The sequence below is a fragment of the Eulemur rufifrons genome, chromosome 16 (genome assembly GCF_041146395.1).
Source record: "Eulemur rufifrons isolate Redbay chromosome 16, OSU_ERuf_1, whole genome shotgun sequence".
Taxonomy (NCBI): Eukaryota; Metazoa; Chordata; class Mammalia; order Primates; family Lemuridae; genus Eulemur; species Eulemur rufifrons.
The window spans coordinates 19,388,617-19,412,461 of record NC_090998.1 but is presented as its reverse complement, the minus strand read 5'-3'; the positions used below and the strand labels follow the sequence as shown (position 1 = coordinate 19,412,461).

The following is a 23,845-nucleotide window of genomic DNA, read 5'->3' as shown; positions in this document are numbered from 1 at the left end:
CCCGCTGTTGATATCTTGGAAGAAACCATGATATCTTTTTAGAATTAGCATGATCTCCAAGGACTAAATATAGTTTGGCTTGTATTTACTTGGTGCCTATTATGAATCCAATTTATAAGCTTAATTTTTTCAGAAAAAAATTTCCATTGAATTATTTCTCCTACCCAAAGTCTAAAGATTTACCTGAGGAGCACTAGTTGCAACCAGGAAAGCATTAGTCCTTCCTGGGTGATCATAATCGTGCATGGCTGCAGCCACATACAGCGCCATCAACTCTAAGGCAGGGATATTCCCAGACAGACATCCGTATTTATCATCTGTCACATTATACATTTTTGAGAATACATATCCCATATGTCCATGTGTAAATCCACTGTCAGAATCTGAGAAGAGAAAATGAAAGTAGCAGAAATTTTTTAAAAGTATTAAACCAGTATCATTTGTCTTGACTTCCTTTTTTTAAAAAAACAAAACAAAACACTCTTCTCTTCCCACCTTTCACAAGGAAGTACAGACATATTTCACACGTACCTGAATCACTTGCTGAACCATGATCACTAATCACAGTGGAAAGGCCTGGGATAGGTTGTGTAGTAAGATACCAAACAGCATGTAAGACGTCAGTGGCGTGGATTCGGTTATGATCTGCAACCAATGCAAAGAACAGTCATCAATTTGTGAACTTTGGGGTCTAAGGACTAAGAGTGCCATCTACTGGATAAACAGGTTAGACCTAACATTTTAATACCCCCGTGAACGTCAGCCAAACCTTCTATGACAAATAGTACTCTTAAATTACTCTTCTATAACTCCATAATATCCATAGCAACAAGGAAGAAAACTCACTCACATTTCTTATGCATGCAGATGTCTGAAGTGGAAAAATCTGTGTGCAGAGTCTACCAGAAACCTACGTATATAGGAAACTCACTATGTGAAACAACTGTAATATTTACTCTTACACTTATTTTCATCCTTCTGTATAAGACCATGCAGAAAACCAGAATAAAATTAAGAGCTATGACATACTTTAACTAGATAAGATCTATCATTTCATCTCTGGTAAATATAATCAGGGAATAGATCATAATGCCATTCTTCTGTATCAATCTTAAAACACTTCCATAAAAGTAAATATATCTTATATATGTAGATTACATCTACAAGCAAAATTCAAAGCCAAAAGCAATTACATTCTCTGATCTAGAAATTATAATTGGGAATATACTTCCAGGAAATACCTAAAAAAACAAAGGAAAAAAAAAAACTTCTTTGTATAGTAGTAATGTAGGAAGTTGAGCCATTTTGAAGAGTAAAAACTGGAAAAACCAAATCCACTCGTCATAATGTCATTATCATGGGAAGGAAGTCACATGCAGTTCAGCTTCTTTTGAACCATAACCAGATGCCCAGTATGTTCTTGGCGTACCTTCTTTTTTCTGGTGCACTTCTTCCAAGTTTTGTTCTTATTTGTCTGCCCCTTCATAATACTTCATCGATTGGTATGCCTTACCCTAAATGTACTAACTTTACACATTTTATTCCTATTAACCAGCCATGACACCATTTCCTTCTCCATGCATTATATTTCTGAATAATATTCAACAGATGAGGAGAAGATGGAAAAAGAGGAGAATAATGACAACGAGACTACGAGGGAACACCTGTTCCCTGGCCAGAGAAAAAAGAGGAACCTATGGCATCCATGGTGCTGGCAGCACCCTGGTGGTCTGTAGGTAGATGGTGCCTATTTTCCTGTATCTCTGGCAACTCTTACAAGTCAGTCTTTAAGTGACAACATGTAGCTAAATCTTGGGTAAACACTCCAGAAATTCAGCAAAGAGGCCTGAGTGTGGGCTTAAAAAGACGTCCCCAGAAGAGCTTTAAGACACAGAACTCCTAGGAGCCTGAGGAGGAAATGGCAAACCTTGTGTCATTGCTAGATGTGCATACTAATACTATTTAGTGTTTCAAAGAGCAATTTTATTAAGATTGAAGTCTGTATTCCTGTGTATAGACCATCTCAAGTGACACAAACACATTCCACTTACAGAAAATTCACAGACAAGATACGTACAATCACATTTTATTTCTGTACCCCTGCCATGTACAAAATTGATCACATTAGAATTTTCTGCATTTGAGACAGATTTGGTTTTGTGTCTGCTCTGATATTTATAATTCATGTTACCTTGTGTGAGTTACTTAAAACTCATTTCCTTACCTTAAAAATATGGGGATAACAATAGTGCCAATTTCATAGCACAGTTGTAAGAATTTCAGAAGGGAATATATTTTAAAGTGCCTGATACACAGTAAGCCTATAATCAGCATAAATACTATTGGTGTAAAATAGGTTGTTGCTGTAGAACAAGATGGTAAACTAGTGCAGATCACTGGCTTTCTCCCCAAATTGAAGCTGGGTTTGTAAGAATGGAATTTAAGAGCTCAAGTAAAAGCTATTCTAAGCCCTTGGGGAAGTAGAAGACAGAAATGACCTAGTATAGGAGGAAAATGGCGGACTGGGCAGAGGGTGCCCCCGTGGGGAGATGTGTGGGGAGCCAGCATCTGAGTTAAATTCTTTTCTCCTGTTGCAAGCTGGGAAGATTACAATTATTACTGCAAGTCAGAGAAACCTGTGCACAGCCTAGCATTACAAGGGTGATGGAGACAGTATGAGGTTGTTGGCAGGGCCTGTTTAGGGTGAGGAATAGACGTGAACTTGCAGCTCTTGAGTCCTGCTGCTTCCTGCCCTGTTCCCACCCCAAGGTCCAAGCCCAGAAAGCGTCATAGGTTATTTTTACAAACTTTCAAAGAACAAATAATTCTATCTAAATAATTTAGTGCTGAAAATATAAGAAGGGAAGCTGCCAAACTCATTTCCTGAGGTTAGTATAATTTTGCTTAAAAAACTAGGTTCAGACAGCATACGAAAAAAAAATGCTCCATTTGCTTTTTAGTTTAGGTTTAAAAGTACTGAAGAAAACAATAGCTAATGAAATCTAACTGCTTAAATATATACATCTAGGGGTGTGTGTGTGTTTGTGTGTGTGTGTGTCTCCAGAATGGTACTGTCATCAATCGGTTAAGAAGAATGGAAAACCATCTGTCCTGTCAACAGTCAATAACACACTTCTTAGACAAGTATTCATTTAGCATGTACTATGTGCAAGTAGTAAGCCAAGTCCTGGTCTCTGTTGCTCTTGCCATTAACTCTCTGATGACCCAACTCAGGAGCAAAGGCACCCAGGAGAGAAGCCCAGCTAGGTCAATGGAAGGTTTGTATTTGATACATAAACATGTTCAAAGATTATTCTTCTTGTTCTGACCACAGTAGGCAACTGAGAAGGATAAGAAATGGTATTGGAGCTATTCTTACTTTATCCTTATTATTATCATCAGCCCTCATTATTTACCTCTGGATTTTGGACAAACCCCTAATTCCCTCACCCACGTGGCACCCCCCTCTCCCTCTCTGACAACACAGAGACACACATGCACACACCACCACCTGGTGCACTCTACCTCTTTCCCAAAGTCCGCCCATCTCTCCCTTCCATCTTGATACAGTTGTTTTCTCAACTTTCTCCTCATAACTCAAGCACAGATTTGAAGTGAGCTGATATGAAGGGTTAGAATTATATGTAAAATTCATAGATTTTTAGACCAACGTTTATTTTGATTGAAATAAATTTATTTTGTTTGAAAATTCTGTCTATGCTCTCATGCACCACAGGGCTAGGGGAAGCAGTAAAGAATAGATATGACACTTTAAGCATGTTTTTCCTTTGGATGATAGCTAAAATTCTAATAGTTCTGCCCCTCTAGCTTGTACCATAGCGCCTTAATATCTAGCTTTAAAGTCGGTGGGCACATTCTATATCGCCTAAATGAACTGAACTAAACATAGATTGAGCAAGACTATTCTCATTGCTGCCATTAAATAGTTGTATGATCACAGGTACTGCTGAGGCAGTCTCCCCATTTCTCAAACTTGAATAATAAGAATGAGAGGTGTCAGGAATAATATTTTTGAGAGTCGAAACTCTTTGAAAATAGAGTAAGCACCCTAAAAAATAACTGGATCAATGACTAAATATGAACTGATGATTTATCTTCTTTACTAGCCAAAATGCCCAATTGAAAGGAAATACAAATCATATCAAACATTATTTACCTCCCTGTGCAACTTGGTATTAACCATACCTTAATTTATCCTAAGCTGCACTGAAAATATAAATGTGATGAAAATATCACATTTATTGTGAGTTGCCTATATTTATTGCCTTATCCACTGCTACTTCCATGACATTTTCCTTCCTACCTTCCTTCCTCTCTCCCTTCTGTGTCTCTCTCTCATTTTCTTTCCTTCCTCCCTCCCTCCCTCCCTGTTTAAATCTAGATTCCTCAATTTTTAGTCAGGGTTCTAATTACAAGCTTAAAAGCCTTCATATTTCCCTTCTTCTCTTGAAAATTGTGAAAGGTGCACTTAGAACTATGAAAAAAATTTAGTTTCTAATATTTTCACATACTGTCACATTAAAATTAATCCAACCCCATTTTCACTTTGTTCCTCTTAGGTTTTTTTTTCAATTATTATGGATTCACTTAGAGCCATTAGAAATACAGTTCTCTGGAAGTAAATGTAAAAATAAGTAGATAACAAATTTTTACATATGCTAATTATAATTAACAATAAGCAAAGATTTTAATAAATATCCATATTAATCTAAATTTACAGCCCCAGCACATATGAGGTATTATTATTTAAAAGTGATCATCAATCAAGCTAGAGCTTTCCTATGAGAAGATATAAATAAATTCCCTTTATGGAAAGTATCTGGGACTTCAAATAGAACAAGCAGGTTTATTATAACAAATTCTTTTCAGATGGAATGAAGAACCCACTATTACAGGAAAAAAACATCTATTTACTCATAACATATAAAAATGTAATAAGAAAATATAAAAGTGAATAATAAACTTTAGAATCTGGAAACTTCTTTTTATACTTAAATACTGGTCATCTTTTACTATTATTTAATGATATACTACCTAGAGAAAAGTTAGTGGTTATTATATCTCTGCAGTCGAGTATTTGAACTGCATGGAACTTTGCTATAGCTGATTATATCACTAAAATACAACTGAAAATATAACATCAATTTGGAAATTCTGTCTGGTAACTAGCTGTTCTTCAGTGTGGTGGCTTCTTTTCTATAAAAGTTTATTTACATAACTCTTTAACCTTTGAGAAATCACTAACACTTATGTCAATTACTGGCATCCAACCAAGGTGGGCCCTGGGAAAACTGTATTAAGCAAGAAAGGCTTATCTTGAGATCCTTTCTAACTACCCCTTTTTCATATCTCTCTTCCAATTTCCATAGCTTTGTCGGCCAGACTTTCCCAGGGTGCCTGGTACTACTAAGCTTCTCTCTCCTCTACTCCAACTGTCCTATTTTGCCTGCATGTTGGCCCCATATTCTCTAAAAAAATAAATCTCATTTGTAGATTCAATTCTTCATTCTCATCTTCTATCTCACAATTTGTAGGGTCAATTCTTCATTCTTTTCCTATCACACACTATCAGCTGTGCATAGTCATTCCAACGTAGCATGTGAATGTCATTTTAAAAAACAACATGTTAATAATGGATCAGTAGGTTAATGTGCTACCCCTTTCTGGAAATACTTGTGTTTTATCTGCATCTTTATATTTTTTATTTTATTTCAGCTCTTTGCAACTGCAAAAGAACATGGAGTTCTGAAGTCTGAAGTTCATAAAAGCAAATTTAAAACATAAAAGGTAAAACATGACTTAACACATTTCTAAGACATGCTCTAACCAATACATTGTTTGACTATTTTTCTTTCTCTGTATTTATTTCCTGGAAGTATCACATGATTTCTATACTTTTCCACACTTTCGTGGTTGGAACTATGAACATTTCTTTCAGATCCATATATTTTGTGCATTGTAGTATAACTCTTGCACGTTTTGACTGATGGTATTGGAAATGCTATATACTGAAAATTAAACACCTCTTCATGTGTTCCAGTTTCTCGTTATTATAAATGGCAAACTTATTGTCACGATATTCAAAGCTTGAACACTATGTCCTCTCCTTGGGTTTTTTACATTTACCTAATTTTTAAAATGTTTCTAATCATTGTTTTATAACCACTTCTAGATGTCTCTTCTTTTCTATTTTATTAATGAGACCATCATACTCCTGTCCCTCTAACCAACAGCTAAATTTATATTATATTGAGAAAACTTCAATATTTAGTGACAACTCTTCAGATGCCATAACAAAAGTTGAATTCACCCAATAAAAGGGGTGGATTATTAAATGTGCAATAAGTTTAAATTTAATATTTAATTGTTCATTTATCAAACATTTAAATTTGACTTACCATGTACAAGGCATTATTATAACTTCTTTAAAATTATTACCTTGTTTTATCCTAACAATCCTATGAAGCAGATATTATGGGATTCCTATTTTATGGATTAAGAAATGAGGCATGTGGAGGTTAAGACAGACACAGCTCATAAGAGAAGGAGCCAGCTTCTAACCTGGGCTATACCGCCCCCAACCACGCTATGAAGTGGCCATATTGAGTGTCCACCATGTGTAATTCTGTGCTAGCTGCTAATGATTCACTATCCCACTACCCATAGCAAATTTGACAAACTGTAAAAGTATTATTTCACAAATCACTAGTACTTACAAGGAATATCCCTGTATCCAATCTCCAAAGCATGAAAATAATTCATAAATTCCCTAACTGGAATTTTAAAAGCTTCAAAGAGGCCCATGTCTTCAAAAAGTCTGTATGATACCTGTAAAAGAGACAGACAAAACCTTACAAAACATCCCTAAGTGTGTGCTAGACATAAAAAAAAATGAGGAAAAAATAGTGTTCATTCCATCAACCACATTAATTTGTTGTCAGTACAGACACTTACTGCAAACAATTAATCAAGCACATGTTGCTACATATGCGCCTACACTTCTGTGTGCCTAGCTTTTGTAGTTTCTGACCACAGGGGCATATAATCTATTTTTAATGGTAAAGACTAGATATAGACCCAAGCAACTGCCAACAGAAAAACCAGCATATGCTATGTTAGTATAGCGAGGCACTAAATTGTGTGTGATATTGATAATTAGAGGATGAAACATAGTAATTTGCTAATTGCATCATACATATGATAAGCACTAAAGGATAAGAGAATGCTTTAATTTAGACTCATTTTATTTAAAAAAAAAAAAAAGTTTTCCATAGACCAACAGATTCTGAGTTGTCCTTTGGTGAAGGATAAGGGGAAAGAATTATGGGAGAGAGGAAAAGCGTTGCTTTGACTAAGATATATAAAGAAAAAAGATTTATTCTAATATAAATAACAATGTCTAAACTATTTTCCCTCATTTATCTTCCCTCTTCTTCCTCTGAATATCTATTTTTTTTCCAATTGCTTTCCCAGCTCTGATGACTCACATCAAGTAAATACCTTTGGATATAATTAGCATATTTGACATGCATATGGTGGAGGAAGAAAAAAATGATAACGGAACAAGAGAAGGTAGTGGGGATAGAGATGGTTTTTCGTGGGGCAGAATGGAGGACAGAACCATTTAAAATGGCCTCACTGCACATCACAAAGGCACAGTGCTGATTATCACTCAGAAGACCTTAAAAAAGAATTATTTGTCCTTTTTGTTACCTGCATTCCTTCTTAAAATTCTCTTGAAATCGTTCTTCCAAATCTTCAATATATTGCCTTATAGTTAAATTTTCATCTTTTGTTATCATATTTACATTTATTCAAATTTGCGAGTATTCTTTTAACTACATATCTAATGTTTATCAGTCACATACATTATATGTGTCTATATCTATACTTATATATATGCACTTATATCTAAAAAAGGGATTCATTCATTCAACATGTATCTATTGAGTGCCTACTATGTGCCAATTTTTTATGCATGCATTGTCTCTCTCTCTATGCGCTGCATGCATACAAACAAAACACAGATCTCTTCTTTCATGGAGCTTTTTGGTTTAGCAGGGCAGGGCAGGAACCAATAGATATAATAAGTAAGTTATATACTATGTCAGAAAGTTATAAATCATGGGGAAAAGAAAAAACGGAATAGGGATGAAGGACTGGGATGTCAGGGAAGGCATGGCAGTTGTCATCTTAAATATGGTGGTTAGAGTTGGCATATTCAGTAGGCGACCTTTGAGCAAAGAACTGAAGGAGTTATGGAGTCAGGCACATGGATATCTGAGAAAAGAGTTTTCCATGCAGAGGAAAGAGCCATTGAACTATGCTTGCTGTACTCAGGCCAGTGTGACTGAAACAGAGTGCACAAGGACTGGAGTAAGACTTCAACAAGGGGGTAACTACAGGGTGGGACTGGGGTGGGGGTCCAGTCTTGGAGTGTGAGAGCCAGGTCCACTATTTATAGGGACTTTTACTCTGAGTGAGGTAAGGAGCCATTGAAGAGACTAATGAAGGGAAATAACTTTATTTGACTTATTTTTAAATGGAGCATCTTGGCTGCTCATTGAGAAATAAATCGCATAATATATTCATCTCAACTTCTAAGTACTTTCTCCACTCTAAAAGACGAGTTTATTTATTCATTTTCCCTTTTTCCATCCCTACCTCCTCTCTTTTAAAAATGCAACACAAAGCAAAGTTTGTGGTTCCTGTCATATTATATTTGAAGCTGTTTCATCTTTTAGTTATTTCCTCTCTACTATTGCCTTGGACTATATCTGAGTTCCTGTTTATATGCACCTAAAGGATTTAACTATGCATGTTACTTCAATAATAATTATAATAGCTGCAGTAGCTGCTATGCATACACATACACACACACACACACACACACATAGCATTAAATAATTAAGGTGTCTATTCTAAGTAGTTTACATGTATACATATTGTAATTAATTTTAATTTTATGTATTAAAAAAGTTTCCACATTATACTTAATCCTCACAGCATCTTCTGAGATAGGTACTGCTGATTACTAATATTTGAAAGCAGACGAAACTAAAGCACAGAGAGGTTGAGTGACTGGTCCAAGATCACACAGATGATACATATGAAAGCCAGAATTCTAACCAAGAATTTTAGCTTCAAATTTTACACTCAGCTTCAAATTCTACCACCATTATTTAAAAAGCAATATTGTTAGGATCGCAAATAACTAAAGTTGTCTATCATTCTCTTAAAACATTTCAAAGATGAATTGCAAAATTAAGACAACAGGATATTTCAGAGTATGATTTTAAAAACAGAAGAATTTTCCTCAAGAAGCAGTTAAAATCAACCCTCAGTAATTTTACACATGGTAATTCCAAACTCATAAATAAAGACATTATTAACTAGGTAAATATTGGTAACTGCAAAGAATAAACACTATTTCAAAATCTGAAGGATGTCCTTTTAGATTTGTTAAAATAAACCTGATAATCATCAAAAGGCAGGCTGCGTATTGAGACTGAGAAGTCATTTCCACTGTACATATGTCTCTTTTAAAAATCTTTTGAAGTAAGAGTTTTTCTGTTTAGTCTCAGCCAAAAGGTGATTTCTTGGAATGTCCATGTTAATTCACTTCAGCTGTTCTGAAGTCTTACTAAGCCAAAAAGAAAAAAAAAAAAAAAAATCCTTTTCCATAAGCAAAATTTCATGATTTTTGCACTTATAAACTCAAATCAAAGTGAAAAAATACTAAAGTTCTGCTCAACAAGGCATATGAAGCTGTGTTTGCTGCATTTTCTGAAAGTTTAATGTTTGGTAAATTGAGAAAGTAAAGAGTGACTACTAAAGATCATGCAGTAATACATTATTTTTGAAAGATGACTAGAACAGAAAAACACATTAATGAATTTTGTGGTGATCCAATTGCTAATTATCCGTAATCTTTCCAATGTCTACTGGTATCTACAACTCGCAGAACACATTTTGTGTCAATGCTGACCAAGTTCCATCCTCCCACCCCCAGTTCACATTAAGGGGAGCTGATTACCTGCAACGATATCACTACTGTCACTTGCGCTGTAAAACCAACTGCTGTAATAACCACTTTTCCACTTGGTTGGATGCCCCACTTGGAGAGCTTTAAGGTATAATAAGCAAATGTGCTTTATGGGGATCTGAGAAGCAGCTGAGTGAATGTAAGAAGCCTGGGCTTCTGTTGTGGATAAATCTACATTTGAAGCCTGGGTCTAATATTTACTATATGATTTTAGAAGGACACTATGTCCTCTTTTAAGTCTTAGTTTCTTCTTCTGTAAAATAGAGGGAAAAAATGCCTGTATCAAAGTTACTGTGAAGATGAAAGAGTTTTGGAGAGTTTGTGAAACACGTATCAAATATGAAATGAGATGAGATTTTTCTCTCCATACCAGGGAACACACACTCCAGTAAAAGAGAGAAAATACTTCTTAGCCCACGGAAATATCCTGTAGCACCATTACACATTTCCAGGAAAGATCACTCCCTCAAAGTCATAGTCTTCCAAGGATTTCAGAAAGTGGGATACAAAACCTCCCAGGAGGAGCCCTAAGGTATGAGGGTAAGGTGGATTGGATAGAATAGCTATCCTTAAACCTGTCCTCGGATCAGCAATGAGACCTTGCTTAGCACTGGGAAAAAAGGAAGAGGAGAAGAATGGGCTCTTAACTCCCAGCAAAGTGTGAGGTCTGCCATTATATTCCTTAACATGTTCATGGATGGAGTCTAGCAGAGGCAACAAGTGCATGTTAATAGACTTTGTATTTATTTTGTGCTTATATTCCATCAATAATGTTAGTGTACCTCCTAACTAGGCCTACTTGTCTGTGTTTGTGGAATTGAACACCAAAGGCAAGGCCCACTATCTTCTCCCTTCAAAGCTTCCCAGATCAGGATCTTCATCCCAAAGTTCCACGCTCAGATATTAGCGAGCAGTCTGAAGATGCACAGAGTACAAATAGGTATTTCAGTGATTTATCTTCTAGCGTTCTGCAGAGAAGTGTTAGTGGCCTCAATAAATCTGGGTTGGATTCTGAATTTTCAGCTAAGTCATAAACTAAGAAGTTTAGTAGTCTTTAACATCTCTGCTGTAATATTTATTCAGATCTGTAAGAGCTCGCCTAAAACATTTTAAAATAAACTGATGAATATTGTAGCATCATTCTTTTTAATTAAGAGTGTATATTTTGACAGGTGTTTGGTAATACAGCAAATCCATCATTTTGTTTTGTTTTTTGAAACAAACATGTTCAAAGCCTTAATTTCTGTATGTTTTCTTTCTTCCTCGACAAAACAAACATTTCTTTGGGAAGCCTTGAAGGTGGTCTATCCTAGAGATAACTATACTAACAGGCTGCTGTTATCTAGCAATAGTTCTCATACTGTATTTCTCGTGACAGTAAATGTGTTTTTGATTTTCAGATACAGAAAACTCTATTCGATGTGTCTCTCACAGCACTGAGGGGAAGCATATTTCTGCACAATATCTTGTTTCTGGTAAGGCCAAGCACTTTAATATTAAAAGCTTTAAAAAGTCATTGGAAATAGTTATAGACAATAAATTAGTTTTTACAAATAGGCAGTTTTCTTCTTTCTTCTTTTCTTCAAACAGACTTGTGTCACCTCTTTTTGTTTTCTTAATTCTATGAATTTTAGATCATTCATTTATCTTGCTTATGTATCCCTGATTCCTCCTACTTTGTCTTAAAAAATCTATAATATTTTAATTGTATAATATGGTATTCTACTCGCTCAAAGTTCCAGTTTCTTTTGTTAACCCCCCACCAAGGAATCTACAGAATGTTGTATGCTAAAATTTCCTTTCTCCACACAACATCTACCCACAGGTGTGAAGAATGTACAAGCTTTAAGCAACTGAGGAATTGTTTTTCATATATTTAGAGTCATATGTATGAATAAATTTCTTACCTGACTAAGAATACGGCCACATGTTTTTCCTATACTTTCTACTAAATCAAAAATTGGAAAATTCCAAGTATTCAGCTGCTCCATAATTGAGTCCAGATTATCCATGACAAGAGGTTCAGGAGCAAGAATCGGTTTGTCCTGTAATGAAGATTAAAATATTTTAACGACATGTAGTTTTTCTATAAAGCAATTTGTGCTTTGGTAAATTTAAATTAATAACTGTGGTTACCATAAATAAATGACTTAAAACTCCAGAGTCAAAGAGCGATCTTCAAAAGAAATCAAGATGAACGAGACATTGACCCCACAGTAAGGAGGAAAGTATCCGAGGCTTTCTGTTTCAGACTATGAATTTTGCATTGTTAGATGCATGTGTATCCAGGGTTCATATATACTCCAGCAAAACCATGGATATTTCCTCCATAAATTAACATAACTGCTTTGGGTCTACTGCAGGGTTCTTAAAGAAAGATTCAAGGACTTCAGAAAACTCTGGAATTATATGTAAATTTATCTGTCCACATAGTCAAAAATGTAAATTTTTCTGAGATGAGGGTTCCTTGCTCAAATGAAACTTTTAAAAGAGATCCATGAGTGGAGAGGAGGACTTAATCACTCCTACTGTAATTGATCAAATTTATATTAATGTTTCAAAAGCAGCATTCATTTGATGGAATGACAACCGCCACATTTTTCAGAGATTTTAATTTAATTCCCATGATGTATTATTTTCTGAGAAACAATCACCATGCAAATGTAAAGACTTTTTATAACTGGTCCCAAATGAGGATATTTTTCAGAGTAAATTTCCAAAAGAAATAGAAAATAAAGATAATGAGGATAAGAAAACATAAATTATTTTACCTGAAAATCTATTTGATTTAAAAGTACCAATGATAAATACAGTAAAAACCGATAAAACAGAAAGTGATAAACTCATGACAGTCAACATTTTCTACCATTTGCTGCCTCTCTCAAATTAACCTAACTCAAATGTATGCTTCCATCCTCTTTAAACAGGTCTCATTAAACACACAAAATAAGTCATTAAAGGATATTTTAATAGTGACAGAAAGGGGTTCTATGTACTATATCCATACAACACTATTGCTCTTGAATCCACTAAATCTATAAAAAAATTTTTTTAAAGGATATTTTAATAGGTAGCAAGTGTCACTATAAACCTGGTTTAATATAACAAGGAAAATAAATATTGGCTCACTTTCTAAGTCAAAGAGGTACTAGAGAAAAACCAGCAAATGCCCTAAGACAACTATCTTCCTCTTCCATCTCCCGCTCACACTCCCTTCTTCTGTTCCTTCCTTTCTTTCATCTTTCTGTTCTTTCCTTTATAAAATATTATTTTATTATTGAAAGAAATAATTCATTTTCTATGCATATTTACACTTTTTAATCAGGTTAATAAATATCTGTAATGATTTGTAAAGAAAAAATACTTATGCTTTTAATCACCAATTAACAGAACCATTAGGAAACCATTAAGGCTTGGATAGAGAAGAACTATGCTGGTGCAGATGGGTATGGCTACACCGCATGCATGATCTAAATGAGATAGATCTGTAAATCTAATGATTCAGGGATCTATTTCTAAGCCAATCTCTGTAGTAAAAGCAGATTTCTCAAGTAAATGAATGAGTTAAGTGACGTGGGCCTACCAGGAACATCATGGTCTCGGGAGCATACGTGCCGCAGGCTGACGCTTTCCTCAGCGGCTCCCTTGCACACTCAGCCTCATCTTCGTTCTGTACAATATCACTGCTGTCGCTGTTGTTATTGGTTTCATAATCAGAGGTAACTTGAGCAGTGTCATCTGCAATTGAAAGAGAACAGCTTATTATCAGATTTGCAATGGGGAAAAGGGGCTCACTGAAGCACATTTTCCTAAAATGCATATGGTAACTATAGCGTTTAGGGAAATATTGCTTTCATGAGCTGACACACCAAGAATATGACATCATAAGGTAGCGAAAAGCATACATTTTCTAACCCAATAAAATAGATGGGAATTATGATCTGTAATTTGTATGATGTTCAATAATTCCTCAGTAATAATTTTTAGATCTTATAACTTTGTATTTCTTTTTTCTCTATTCCTCTCCCAAGACATTAAACCACTGAGTAGCTGACTAAAACACTAACTCTAGAATGGGCACATGGGGTGGGAGAAATTGAGTGGACACGCCCAGGAATAAAGTGGGCTGTAGAACACGGAGGGAGGGCATGTGTTTAAAAGCAAGGGAGAGCCTATGTATCCACTCTGTTCCTTGGGAGTCTGTCACTTCCTTCCTTATCTGTTCCCCTTCACTGTCCCCATATTTCAGTCTGCAATAAACTGTGCTAATCAAAAGTCCAGTCAGAAAACACCAAATGTCTGAAGAACACGCTCCTGAGGCAAAGACCTCGAGAAGCTTCTCATAGCTGAAAAAGCTACCTGAATGAAGTTTACAGAGTGTTTGCTAGGTGTCAGGGACCACTTAAAGCGCTTTATTTGTATTAACACGTTTAATCCTTTCAACCATCCTATGAGGCACAGAATGTTCCCTTCTCTTGTCCCTCATCTTCCCTAGTTCAACTAGGGTTGGCACAATCGGGAATGTTTCACCTTTGTGGGCTCACGGAGAGCTATGGCCTTTGAGTGTGGCTTCTTCATTTTTATTACAGATTCTGGGATTGAAACTTATCAACTACATTTTCATACTATATCTAATTCTAATACACAAGCAGTTGCTTAATTCTACGTATAATGGTGGAAGTAGCAAGATCAAATAACATTTCTGCATAGTTCTATCTATTCTATAAAATGGCCTCCCAGGTTGTAAAAACATACATTTGTATGATGAGGCATAGAAACATTGTGGATAGTTTTGCACCAAAACTTCGTGCATGACCAAAATTGTACATAGTAGGATGACAGATGATTTTGATTTTCTTCCTTGTCTTTTTAAATTTGTAATTTAAAATAATCAGAAATGCAGGTTACCTGGATTTGATCAGGAAAGAAAAAAAAAAAAAAAAGATTCTCGTTTTGAGGAATAGAATCTAAAACAATGAATTACCTGTTCTGCTTGGTGTCCGAGCAACAGCCCCACTTCTCTCCAGGAGCCCGTCAGCAGAATTCCCTTGGGAATATGGTCTGCCACAGCTGGGAAATATCAAAACAGCTATAAGCATATCCTTCCATTTTCAAAAAAAATCATAGGCACATACCATCTATATGTACATTAAGACAGACACAACAATCAAATATTTCTACCTTCTATTTGTTTCGTGGGAAAATTCATTTTGTTTGAGACCTTGGTACTGTGCTTTCTTTATTGTGAGAACATGAGCAATGCAGAGGATTAGAAATTTCACTTGCCCCTTATGCTCCCCCTTACTTGAGGTCAAAGTGGTGGGAAAATTTTGTCACGCTGTTGAGAGAACACTGGGACAGGCTGCTACCTATCTATAGCAGCAATTTTGGAGGTGTCAACATGTGTTTGGTCAGAAATCTCTTCCTCAGTAGGATCTTTTTGTGCCTGCTTAAAAGCCTCATTATTAGATTTATTTCTTTGGCTTAAGACATTTAATGTCCAAACAGACCTTTAAGAAAAGACAGCACAGGTGAAAAATAGAATGGTAGTACGCTAATTTTATTTTTTGCCACATAATAAAAATGAATTCTTTTTTTCAGATTGATCAGTCACTTTTTTTTTTAATTTTTTTTTTCAGCTCATTATGGGGGTACAAAAGTTCAGGTTATATATATTGCCCATGCCTCCCCATTCCCCCGAGTCTGAGCTTCAAGTGTGTCAGTCACCTTTTAAGCCCCTAGGAAATGAAGTGAGGAGAGGCACATTTTGACAAAGAGTGAATGTAGGATGAACTACCTGGGACGCTGGTTGAGAAAAACAGGCCAAGGAGGTACTGTGGGAACCAGGAAAAACCAAGGTACTTGAGAGGTGAACAACGCCCCCTAACAGAGGGTGTTGGAGGATGAGGGATACTTTTTTCTCAACAGTTTGACTGTTTTATGAATTAAAAAGCAACCCCATGGGGGATATGCCGAAATAAAAAAAAAAAAAGAAAAAGAAAAAGAAAAAAGCAATCCCACAAAAGGTTTGGAAAAGTTCCAAACTGGCTCCTCCCTCTGTATCTTGTTTAGAGATTTCATGATTAGATTCTAATTCTGCACTTTGCTGCTGGGTTCTTTCCTTCTGACTAACATTACAAAAGGACTCAGAGGATTTTTTTGTGTGTTATTTAACCACAGATTACTCACTTTAAAATGAAAAAAAAAAATTGAGTGATAATTTATTCTTTAAAATCTTTTTAAAATTCTCTTCATTTTTTTTTTTTCTGAATTATGCTTGTATATGCAGTAGAGAAAAGCATTTTCTGGCTAGAGAGTATTTTTATACTAAGTAACTTTATTTTCAACCCTTGAATGTAAGTAGAAAATCATTATACACAAAATATTCCTAATTATGAAACCTATCATTTTAACTTAAGGAATCCAAAGAAAATGACGGTACTAAAGGAAAAAGAAAAGTAGATGCAATTAATGGACTTACATTCTTGGATGAAACTCAGTAGAAGTAAAGTTTATTAGTTTTAAGATTTTTCATTGCAAGATAATACCTAAAAGGACTATTTAAATTAGTAGTCCAAATATACCAGCTTCTATGCCAAAAAAATTGCTTGTTGCATAGACATTACAGCAGCCAAGAGACTAGGATTCAACGCCAAGCCCTTCGAGTTCAGCAGGGGAAACCACAATAATTAGTCGTGTGTTTCTGGAGCTCTCTGTGCCTACATGGGTGGCTGTCTTGAAGGCAATAATAAAACCTGGTTTGAATTATAGGTTTATAAAGCCCAAACAAATAAAACACACACTACTGGATTTATAAACATTACTGAACAAGTAGACAGTGAAATCCCCTTGTTTTTCTCTGAAACCTCTTTTATAAAAATCCCCATTACATTCTTCCTGCTGAGAATACAGAAAATAGACTATTAAAAGAAAAGCTATGTGAGTGGTACATCTTTTCTGAACATCCCTCTTCCTTTCTTTAGGCAACTTATTTCCCACACGTCTGGCACGCACAGTGGGAGAGTCTCCCTAAAAGGGCTGAAAGCAGATGTCCTTCACGCAGATTACTCCCCTGGGCTTCACCCTGGCTCCGGGTACACACAAAAAAACAATGCTTCTTAAGTGTGTTCTGCCAAACACTAGATCCATGGGCAATTATTGGGTGTTAACCAAAAGAAACTGGTTCTGTGGTCAAATAAATTCAAAAAACACCAGATGAAACAAAAAAATCAAGGGGTGGTCTTTTAGCAGAACTTATCAGAGTTTTTAATAAAGTGATGTGTATTGTGAATCTCTAGAGGGAAATACTTTATGTCTCCTAGGCATGGTACTACAGAATATACTTTTCTGTGGGGAAAAAAAATGTGGTTAATATCCTATAGAAATTATTTTATTTAAATAGCTGTCACGGAGAGGGCAGCAGAATAACTTTTGGATGGCAGAATAACTTTTTACTCTGGCCCTGGCCAAACAAGAACAATTTTTCACTTAAAAATATTTGCAAAGAGAAAAGAAGTAAAAATAAAGATTACAAAATAAATAAAATTCATTCAGCTTACAGAGCTTATGTGTAAGGTATATGAAAGTGAAACTTAGGATGTTTAATAGCAGTCGTCAGTTTCTAAAACCGAACATATTGATAAAATATAGGCCTAGGAACCAATATTTGATACCAGAAAACCAACATTTTACCAATTTATTCAAATAGTTAACCTCATTCACCTTAGAAAAGAAATACTATTTTTTTTCCAATGTACTTAAAAGCACTCAACTCTTTTCTACTTAAAAAATACTGTAATGCTTTAAGAGCAATTATTCAAGATGAACTATTATTGAAGAACAGTAAAAACACATTAATCAGTAAAAAGATGCAATTCTTTCTTAGTGACAATGTTGGCAAAATAATTACTCCAGCCATGCCAAGCCCTTTTTTCGTACCCTCTGTGATAGATAACACTTTATAATTTTGTTTCAACATGATAGAAAAGCACATGCAATGCTTAATTGCATTCAGAGAACTATTTGAGTCCAGCCATCATGGCCCATGTATTATTTGCACATTTTCGAAGTATTAAAATGAGAAATGCAAATTTAGGATTAAATATCTTTAAAATCAGTACAAAATACTCCCTGGAGAACAAGTAAAAATGCATTCCAACAAAATGTTGAATTAGATTACTTGATATAAATTTTTAACTATCTATTTTCTACATTCTCCATCAGTAAGCAGACAACATATATAACTAATTATTTTTTTATCATTTCCAAAGATTAGGTATATGGACTGTATGGACTCTGAACTTTCTATTAATACAAAAACCAGTAAAAAATTAAGTTTCTATTATAGCCTATTCAACACAAATCACATTATCCTATACTTTCTTGTCAACTGCTTTGGCAAACCTAGCCTAAGCTGTGTGGACTGCTGGTAGATGTTTCCATGGGGAAAACTATTATTCGTTTATCATTAAACTCCAGTTAACAACGTAAAATCCTTACCTGCTACATATAACAGGTGGAGTCAGGATCTGAGGGGATAAGTCAGGGGCGCTCTGAGTGTAAGTTAAGGTCCTGTGAGAACTTAGGCCTTGTTTTGCAGTTGTGTTAGAAGATTCTGGAAAATGTACTGAAGAAATTTTGCTGACCGGGCTGCTGGCAGGAGTCGCTTGGAGAGGTGAGGAGCAGGGTGATGAAAGAGGTGAAATTTTAGCTAGGGCACCTGAGAAAGAAGAAGAGTTAAGTCAATAAACAAATGTCTTTGAAATGCAAAATTGCAACTCTTGAGCTTCACCAACAACCATGTGCACACTCAGGCCACTGGGCTGGCCTCTTGTGCATGCCACCATCTGGAGACAGGGTGTGTGGTTGGGGTGTCTCCACAGCATGAAATGGGAGCGATGAATCATCACGAAAAAATCGGTGGCAATGTTGGTACATCCAGCTAAAGCCTTGGTGTCCTGGAGTAACTTCAGGACAGAAGGATATTATTTTCTCTTCCCATTTTTGTTTCTTCTTGTCATTCTGACACAAAAATAATAGTTAAAATTTTCTCATGTGTTTGCCTTCTCTTAGGTTGTGAAGTTTTTAGCAGGAACAAGATCTGCTATTGTTTTAAGCATTAACTGGTATCTGGATCAGAGTTCGGCAGGCATCAGATGTTTAAAATATGTACGTAAGAAAGACACATTTTTGAGGCAATTAACCTTCTTAACCATTCACATTTTCAGTGAAATGGGACCTTTTTGTGTGAAACAGTACTTTAATCAAAATAATTTTTGAAGAAAACATTTTAAAATGAAATATGATCTATTTCAGATCAAACAATAGGCCTAAAGGTTACATTTCAAGTGTGGGTATTTGTGCCAAACTGTCTGTGTTTACTCTAGATTGTGAGAATTTTACAGGATTCTGGCTTAGATTTCAAAGCGCGGCTGTTGGAGGACAAGGACGATATCTTTTGAAGTTACTCTCTCCCAAACATAGAGAAGGCAGCCTGCACTTAAAATTGAAACAAAAAGAGAGAAATAGCTTTTGAACAGCTACCTGATTACTGGTTTTCATGATTTTATGGCTGAACGACCTACACTGTAGGGTAAATGAAATGCAATCATTCAAAGTCATTCTCTCCTTCTCACCACTGAAAGGAAATTTACAGCCACGGACTTTCACATCATCAAATGATGTGTGTGGTTAACTAGCATCTGGCTGACAGCAAAGTTTGCTTCCAGGGACCAGTTCCCTCAAAAGTTTGATTTGTCACACCCAAAGGTTTTCTGGCCCACTGAAAAGAACATTAAGCTTGTTGAAGGGTTTTTAAAATTTTCTTTTTAAATTTCTTGTTGGCACTGGTATTTGTTTTGTTTTGTTTTAAAAGATGGGAAATCTCACTCTTCCTTTGCTTAAGCATGGAGAATAGCAAGCCTTCCTCGCCCTTTCTCAACATTTCCATTGTTGACTCTTGATTGACAGCTTGTCCCTGCTTTTATACTTAGCAAATGAAACCACTTAGACCCAGAGAGGTTAAAAAAACCTTCCCAGTGTCATACTACTAGCAAGTGGGAGAAAAGAGAGTGAGCCCAGCTATTCCTAGTAAGATGTGCTCCATCAGCCAGAACTTCTATCAGAGACTGCTCAAGGGGGAAGAAAAACCCATGATCCATGATCTATTAGGCAGCATTTGTATCGCTCTTTACGTCATGCCTTATGGTTTTTATTTTTATTTCCATTTCTATTTAAAAGATTTAGCTATTTTACCAAACATACTGACAAACTCTCACATTGCAGTCTCCTGAGCCAAAAGTAAATTAAGTTCACTAAATTTTTAACTCACTTCCCCAGCCAATGTATCATTGTGTACAGCGAGTGGGTTACATGTGTGCTGTGAAGTATGATATTAAATGGTTGCAAATTTTGAAAAAAAGAAAAGAAATACATTATTTGAAAGCTCTAGAATAAAGTCAATGTTTAACTTTATCTCTAATATTTTATAATTAGAGTTTCTCATTATAATTTCATAAAATAAAGAAAATCTGTTTCACCAAGCTCTAACTCCCTTCTCATTTCTCCAATGCTATATAGTATTATGGTATACACAAATACTATTACACATATATAGATGCTCTGATGTAAACAAGGTTGGAAAGGGCTGCTCTAGTTTAGACAATTTTTTGGATTAAGGCAGAGACTCCAGATAATCTTAGATAGGCAGTGTAACCATTAAGGAACTGAATCCTGGCATAACGTGGCATAATGGTGAGCAAGGTATTTGTACTAAGTATCTCAGTGATTTATTCACTTAACAAATATTTATTGTGTGTCCTTTTCCAGGGTTGGAGTGGTGTGGTGAGTCAAATAAAATTCCTGCTCTCATGGAGCTCCCACTCTTTCAGGGGAGACGGAAACTAAAAATTAAAAATCAATAAAACAGAAGAAAGAAAGGTTGAGAAAGTCAAGTAATTTCAAGCGATGTGAAGAAAAATAATGCAGCGTAGAGGACAGAAAAGGACAGAAATGCTCTTTAGATAAGATGGTCTGGGAAGGCCTCTGGGGCGGCGGTGGGGGCGTGGGAAGGTAAATTTTGAACTGAGCCTTGATGAAATAAGGAAGACATTTAGACAAGCATCTGGGGAAAGCATGTTCCAGCAAGAGGGACATACCTGGGGATGTCAGAGGATCAGTAGGAGGTAGGTCCAGGGCTAGGTTTGAACTGCTGTGTCTTAAAAAAAAGAGATCCCTGCTAGGCATCGCTTTAGACAACTCCTTAACTATAATGATAGCAAATTGTGAGTTTTGGTAGGCATCGCTTTAGACAACTCCTTAACTATAATGATAGCAAATTGTGAGTTTTGGACAGTTTTCTACCACCTTTTTTTTTTTTTTTTTTTTTTTAAAAGAGAACTGCAGTTCACAGTCCATGGGAACATTGTCCATTTCTGTCTTGACTCAATGGATTTTCTGAAGGCAATTTATGAGAAGAGTGATTATTTTTTTCATTGCTAATTTTTAATAGCTGCCAACTGATAGCCTCAGAGACATGCAATTCACTCTCAAATATAAATTTTAAAATCTACATAACTATTAGAATTCTTGGAGTTATAGATTAACCAAATTTAAACAAATAAGCAGACTTTCAGACTCCAAACTTACTGCCTGGGGTGAAATTTGAAATAAACTTGTAACACAGGAGAAAAAATTTGCTTCTATAGTACTACTAGTGTACATATTTTGAACACTTCTAACAAACAAAAGTCTTGGCAACAACTACGAAAAGCAGGGATATATTTATTCTGCAGGTGAGAAGGTAAAGTTATAAATGTATAAATTCTTTTTTTCCAGAGCTAAACTACTATTTTTCCCAGTGTGCACTGTTGTAGTTTGCTTAAAGTTTAAAAAACAGAATTAGGAGTATTATAGGAAGTAGATATGTATTTATGTATATCAGTCTTCAAATACATGGGGAGATAAATGCAGATAATATTAATAATCAAATTTTCTTTCTGGAAAGGATAGACTACCAATAAATGATTTCAGACTCAGGAAGAGGATTCTCCAAGAAAATGGAAGGGATAACCTTCTTTACAAGTCTTTTAAAACAGATATTCTAAGACACTTTAAGTGTAATCATGTCTAAAGTTGGAGGGATGTCTGTTACGACCTCTAAAAGTCTCATCTAATTTTATGTTGCACACTCACACACACGTATGCAAATGAAGGAATTTAGATAAATATGCATTCTCTCAAATATATTTATCTTCCTTTTCTACTTGAATGATTTCAAGAGACTCCAGGAAAAAGACATAGCTCATGAATTATAAATCTTTGAATTATTCAAACTGCCCTAATATGAAATGCTTAAAATCAAAATACTTAAAAAAAATTAAAAATATAACTTTAAAAATAAAGTCTAAAATACCAACTCCTTTGAGTAATTCAGCCTTATTCTTTGTTCCTGAGAGCATGAGAAAATGTGTCAAGATGCAAGGAATTTTGGGCAATCAGAGGGAGAAGATAAACAATATTGGAGGGAAATTATTTAAGTGAATCGATCTGTTTTGTGCTATAAAACTCTCTCAGTTTAATTTTCACCGAACAAAAAAGGAACCAGCTTGTCTGATAAATACATGCCTCTTTTCCATGCCCACATGAAAATGGTCAGCCCTAATATTTTTCCAAAACAGAAAATGTATTTAAAGTAAAGAAAATGCAAAAAAAAAAAAAAAAAAAAAAGGGTCACAATACCATAATTAAAGTTCTCTGTCCTTTCAAATTTTCTATAGAAAGAACTCAGTCTAGTTCTCAGGTGTAGAGATATCTGTTATCACTGTAATAGGCAGCCCAAACTTACAAGAATCTAGGAAAGAACTACTGCAAATGCAATAACTGTGAATCAAAGGAATTTTTAAAGCAGGATGACATCATGATAGCTTCACATGGTCAGTGACTCATACTAGAAGAGCAAGATTGAAAATGCAAATTTATATTTAAATCTCCTGTTTTATGCTTTAATCAAAAGACTCCTACGTGATTTCATTCATTGATTTTATGTTAGTAATTCATAAAAATTGGTCGTGCTTCAGCTACTTAAAATTAACGCTGATTGACTGAGCTAGAGCACACACTGTTTACTTGATTTATGCAAAGGACAGATTTCATTAGTTTTAGTCCCCTCTGGAAACAAGTTATTTATCGTTTGGTTTGTCTATTTGTTTTCTTTATATTTTCCTGTTGTTCTGACATTCCTCCTCAGAGTCTCTTCACACTTAATTTGAGAACATTTGCTTCTATTCTTTACCACGTAAAAGAGTTTCTCCCAGCCTCTTTCCACGTAGCTTATTGAAAACCAGGTGGCATCATAGTCAATTGCATGAAACAGGGCACCCCTACTTAGCTCCATCCATCCAAACATGCCATCAGCCCAGGGGAGCAAGGGCTTCACAATAGAAGGGCACGTTTGATCACAGAGAGCTGTAATCTCATTTTAGCTCCCTGATTCTTGATAGATGCTTTTCTCCCTTTTGGCGGACTTTCAGGGATCGATTTAGTTAGGTTCAGCATGCATAGGATATAGATTATTTTATAATACAAATATTTAGCTCTACTCTGGCAACAGTCTAAAGGTGCTACAGTGCAAAATCTCCTTCAAAGTAATCAATTACGATAGAAATATCTTACACACTGGATGGCAAGAATGGGGGGTGACTCTCGTGATGTCTGTGACTCTAATTTCTACCATCTGCGCTTGTGGTATCTCATGTGGACACGCTTTTCCTTTTACATTTT

At 35.5% G+C, this 23,845-nt stretch overlaps 1 protein-coding gene across 2 annotated transcripts in view; it reads right to left on the bottom strand.

Annotated features, from left to right (window-relative positions):
• Positions 1-23,845, bottom strand: part of PDE3A (phosphodiesterase 3A) — a 279,098-nt gene that overhangs the window by 11,715 nt on the left and 243,538 nt on the right. The window contains exons 6-12 of one of the 2 annotated variants that reach the window (XM_069490925.1): positions 18,566-18,785; positions 15,051-15,136; positions 13,650-13,804; positions 11,974-12,111; positions 6,738-6,849; positions 532-645; positions 184-383 (exon numbers count right to left, since the gene is read on the bottom strand). In XM_069490925.1, coding sequence (XP_069347026.1) covers positions 184-383; positions 532-645; positions 6,738-6,849; positions 11,974-12,111; positions 13,650-13,804; positions 15,051-15,136; positions 18,566-18,785 — 1,025 coding nt within the window. The remainder of the gene's footprint in view (positions 1-183; positions 384-531; positions 646-6,737; positions 6,850-11,973; positions 12,112-13,649; positions 13,805-15,050; positions 15,137-18,565; positions 18,786-23,845) is intronic. The other variant, XM_069490927.1, reaches the window with a different exon arrangement.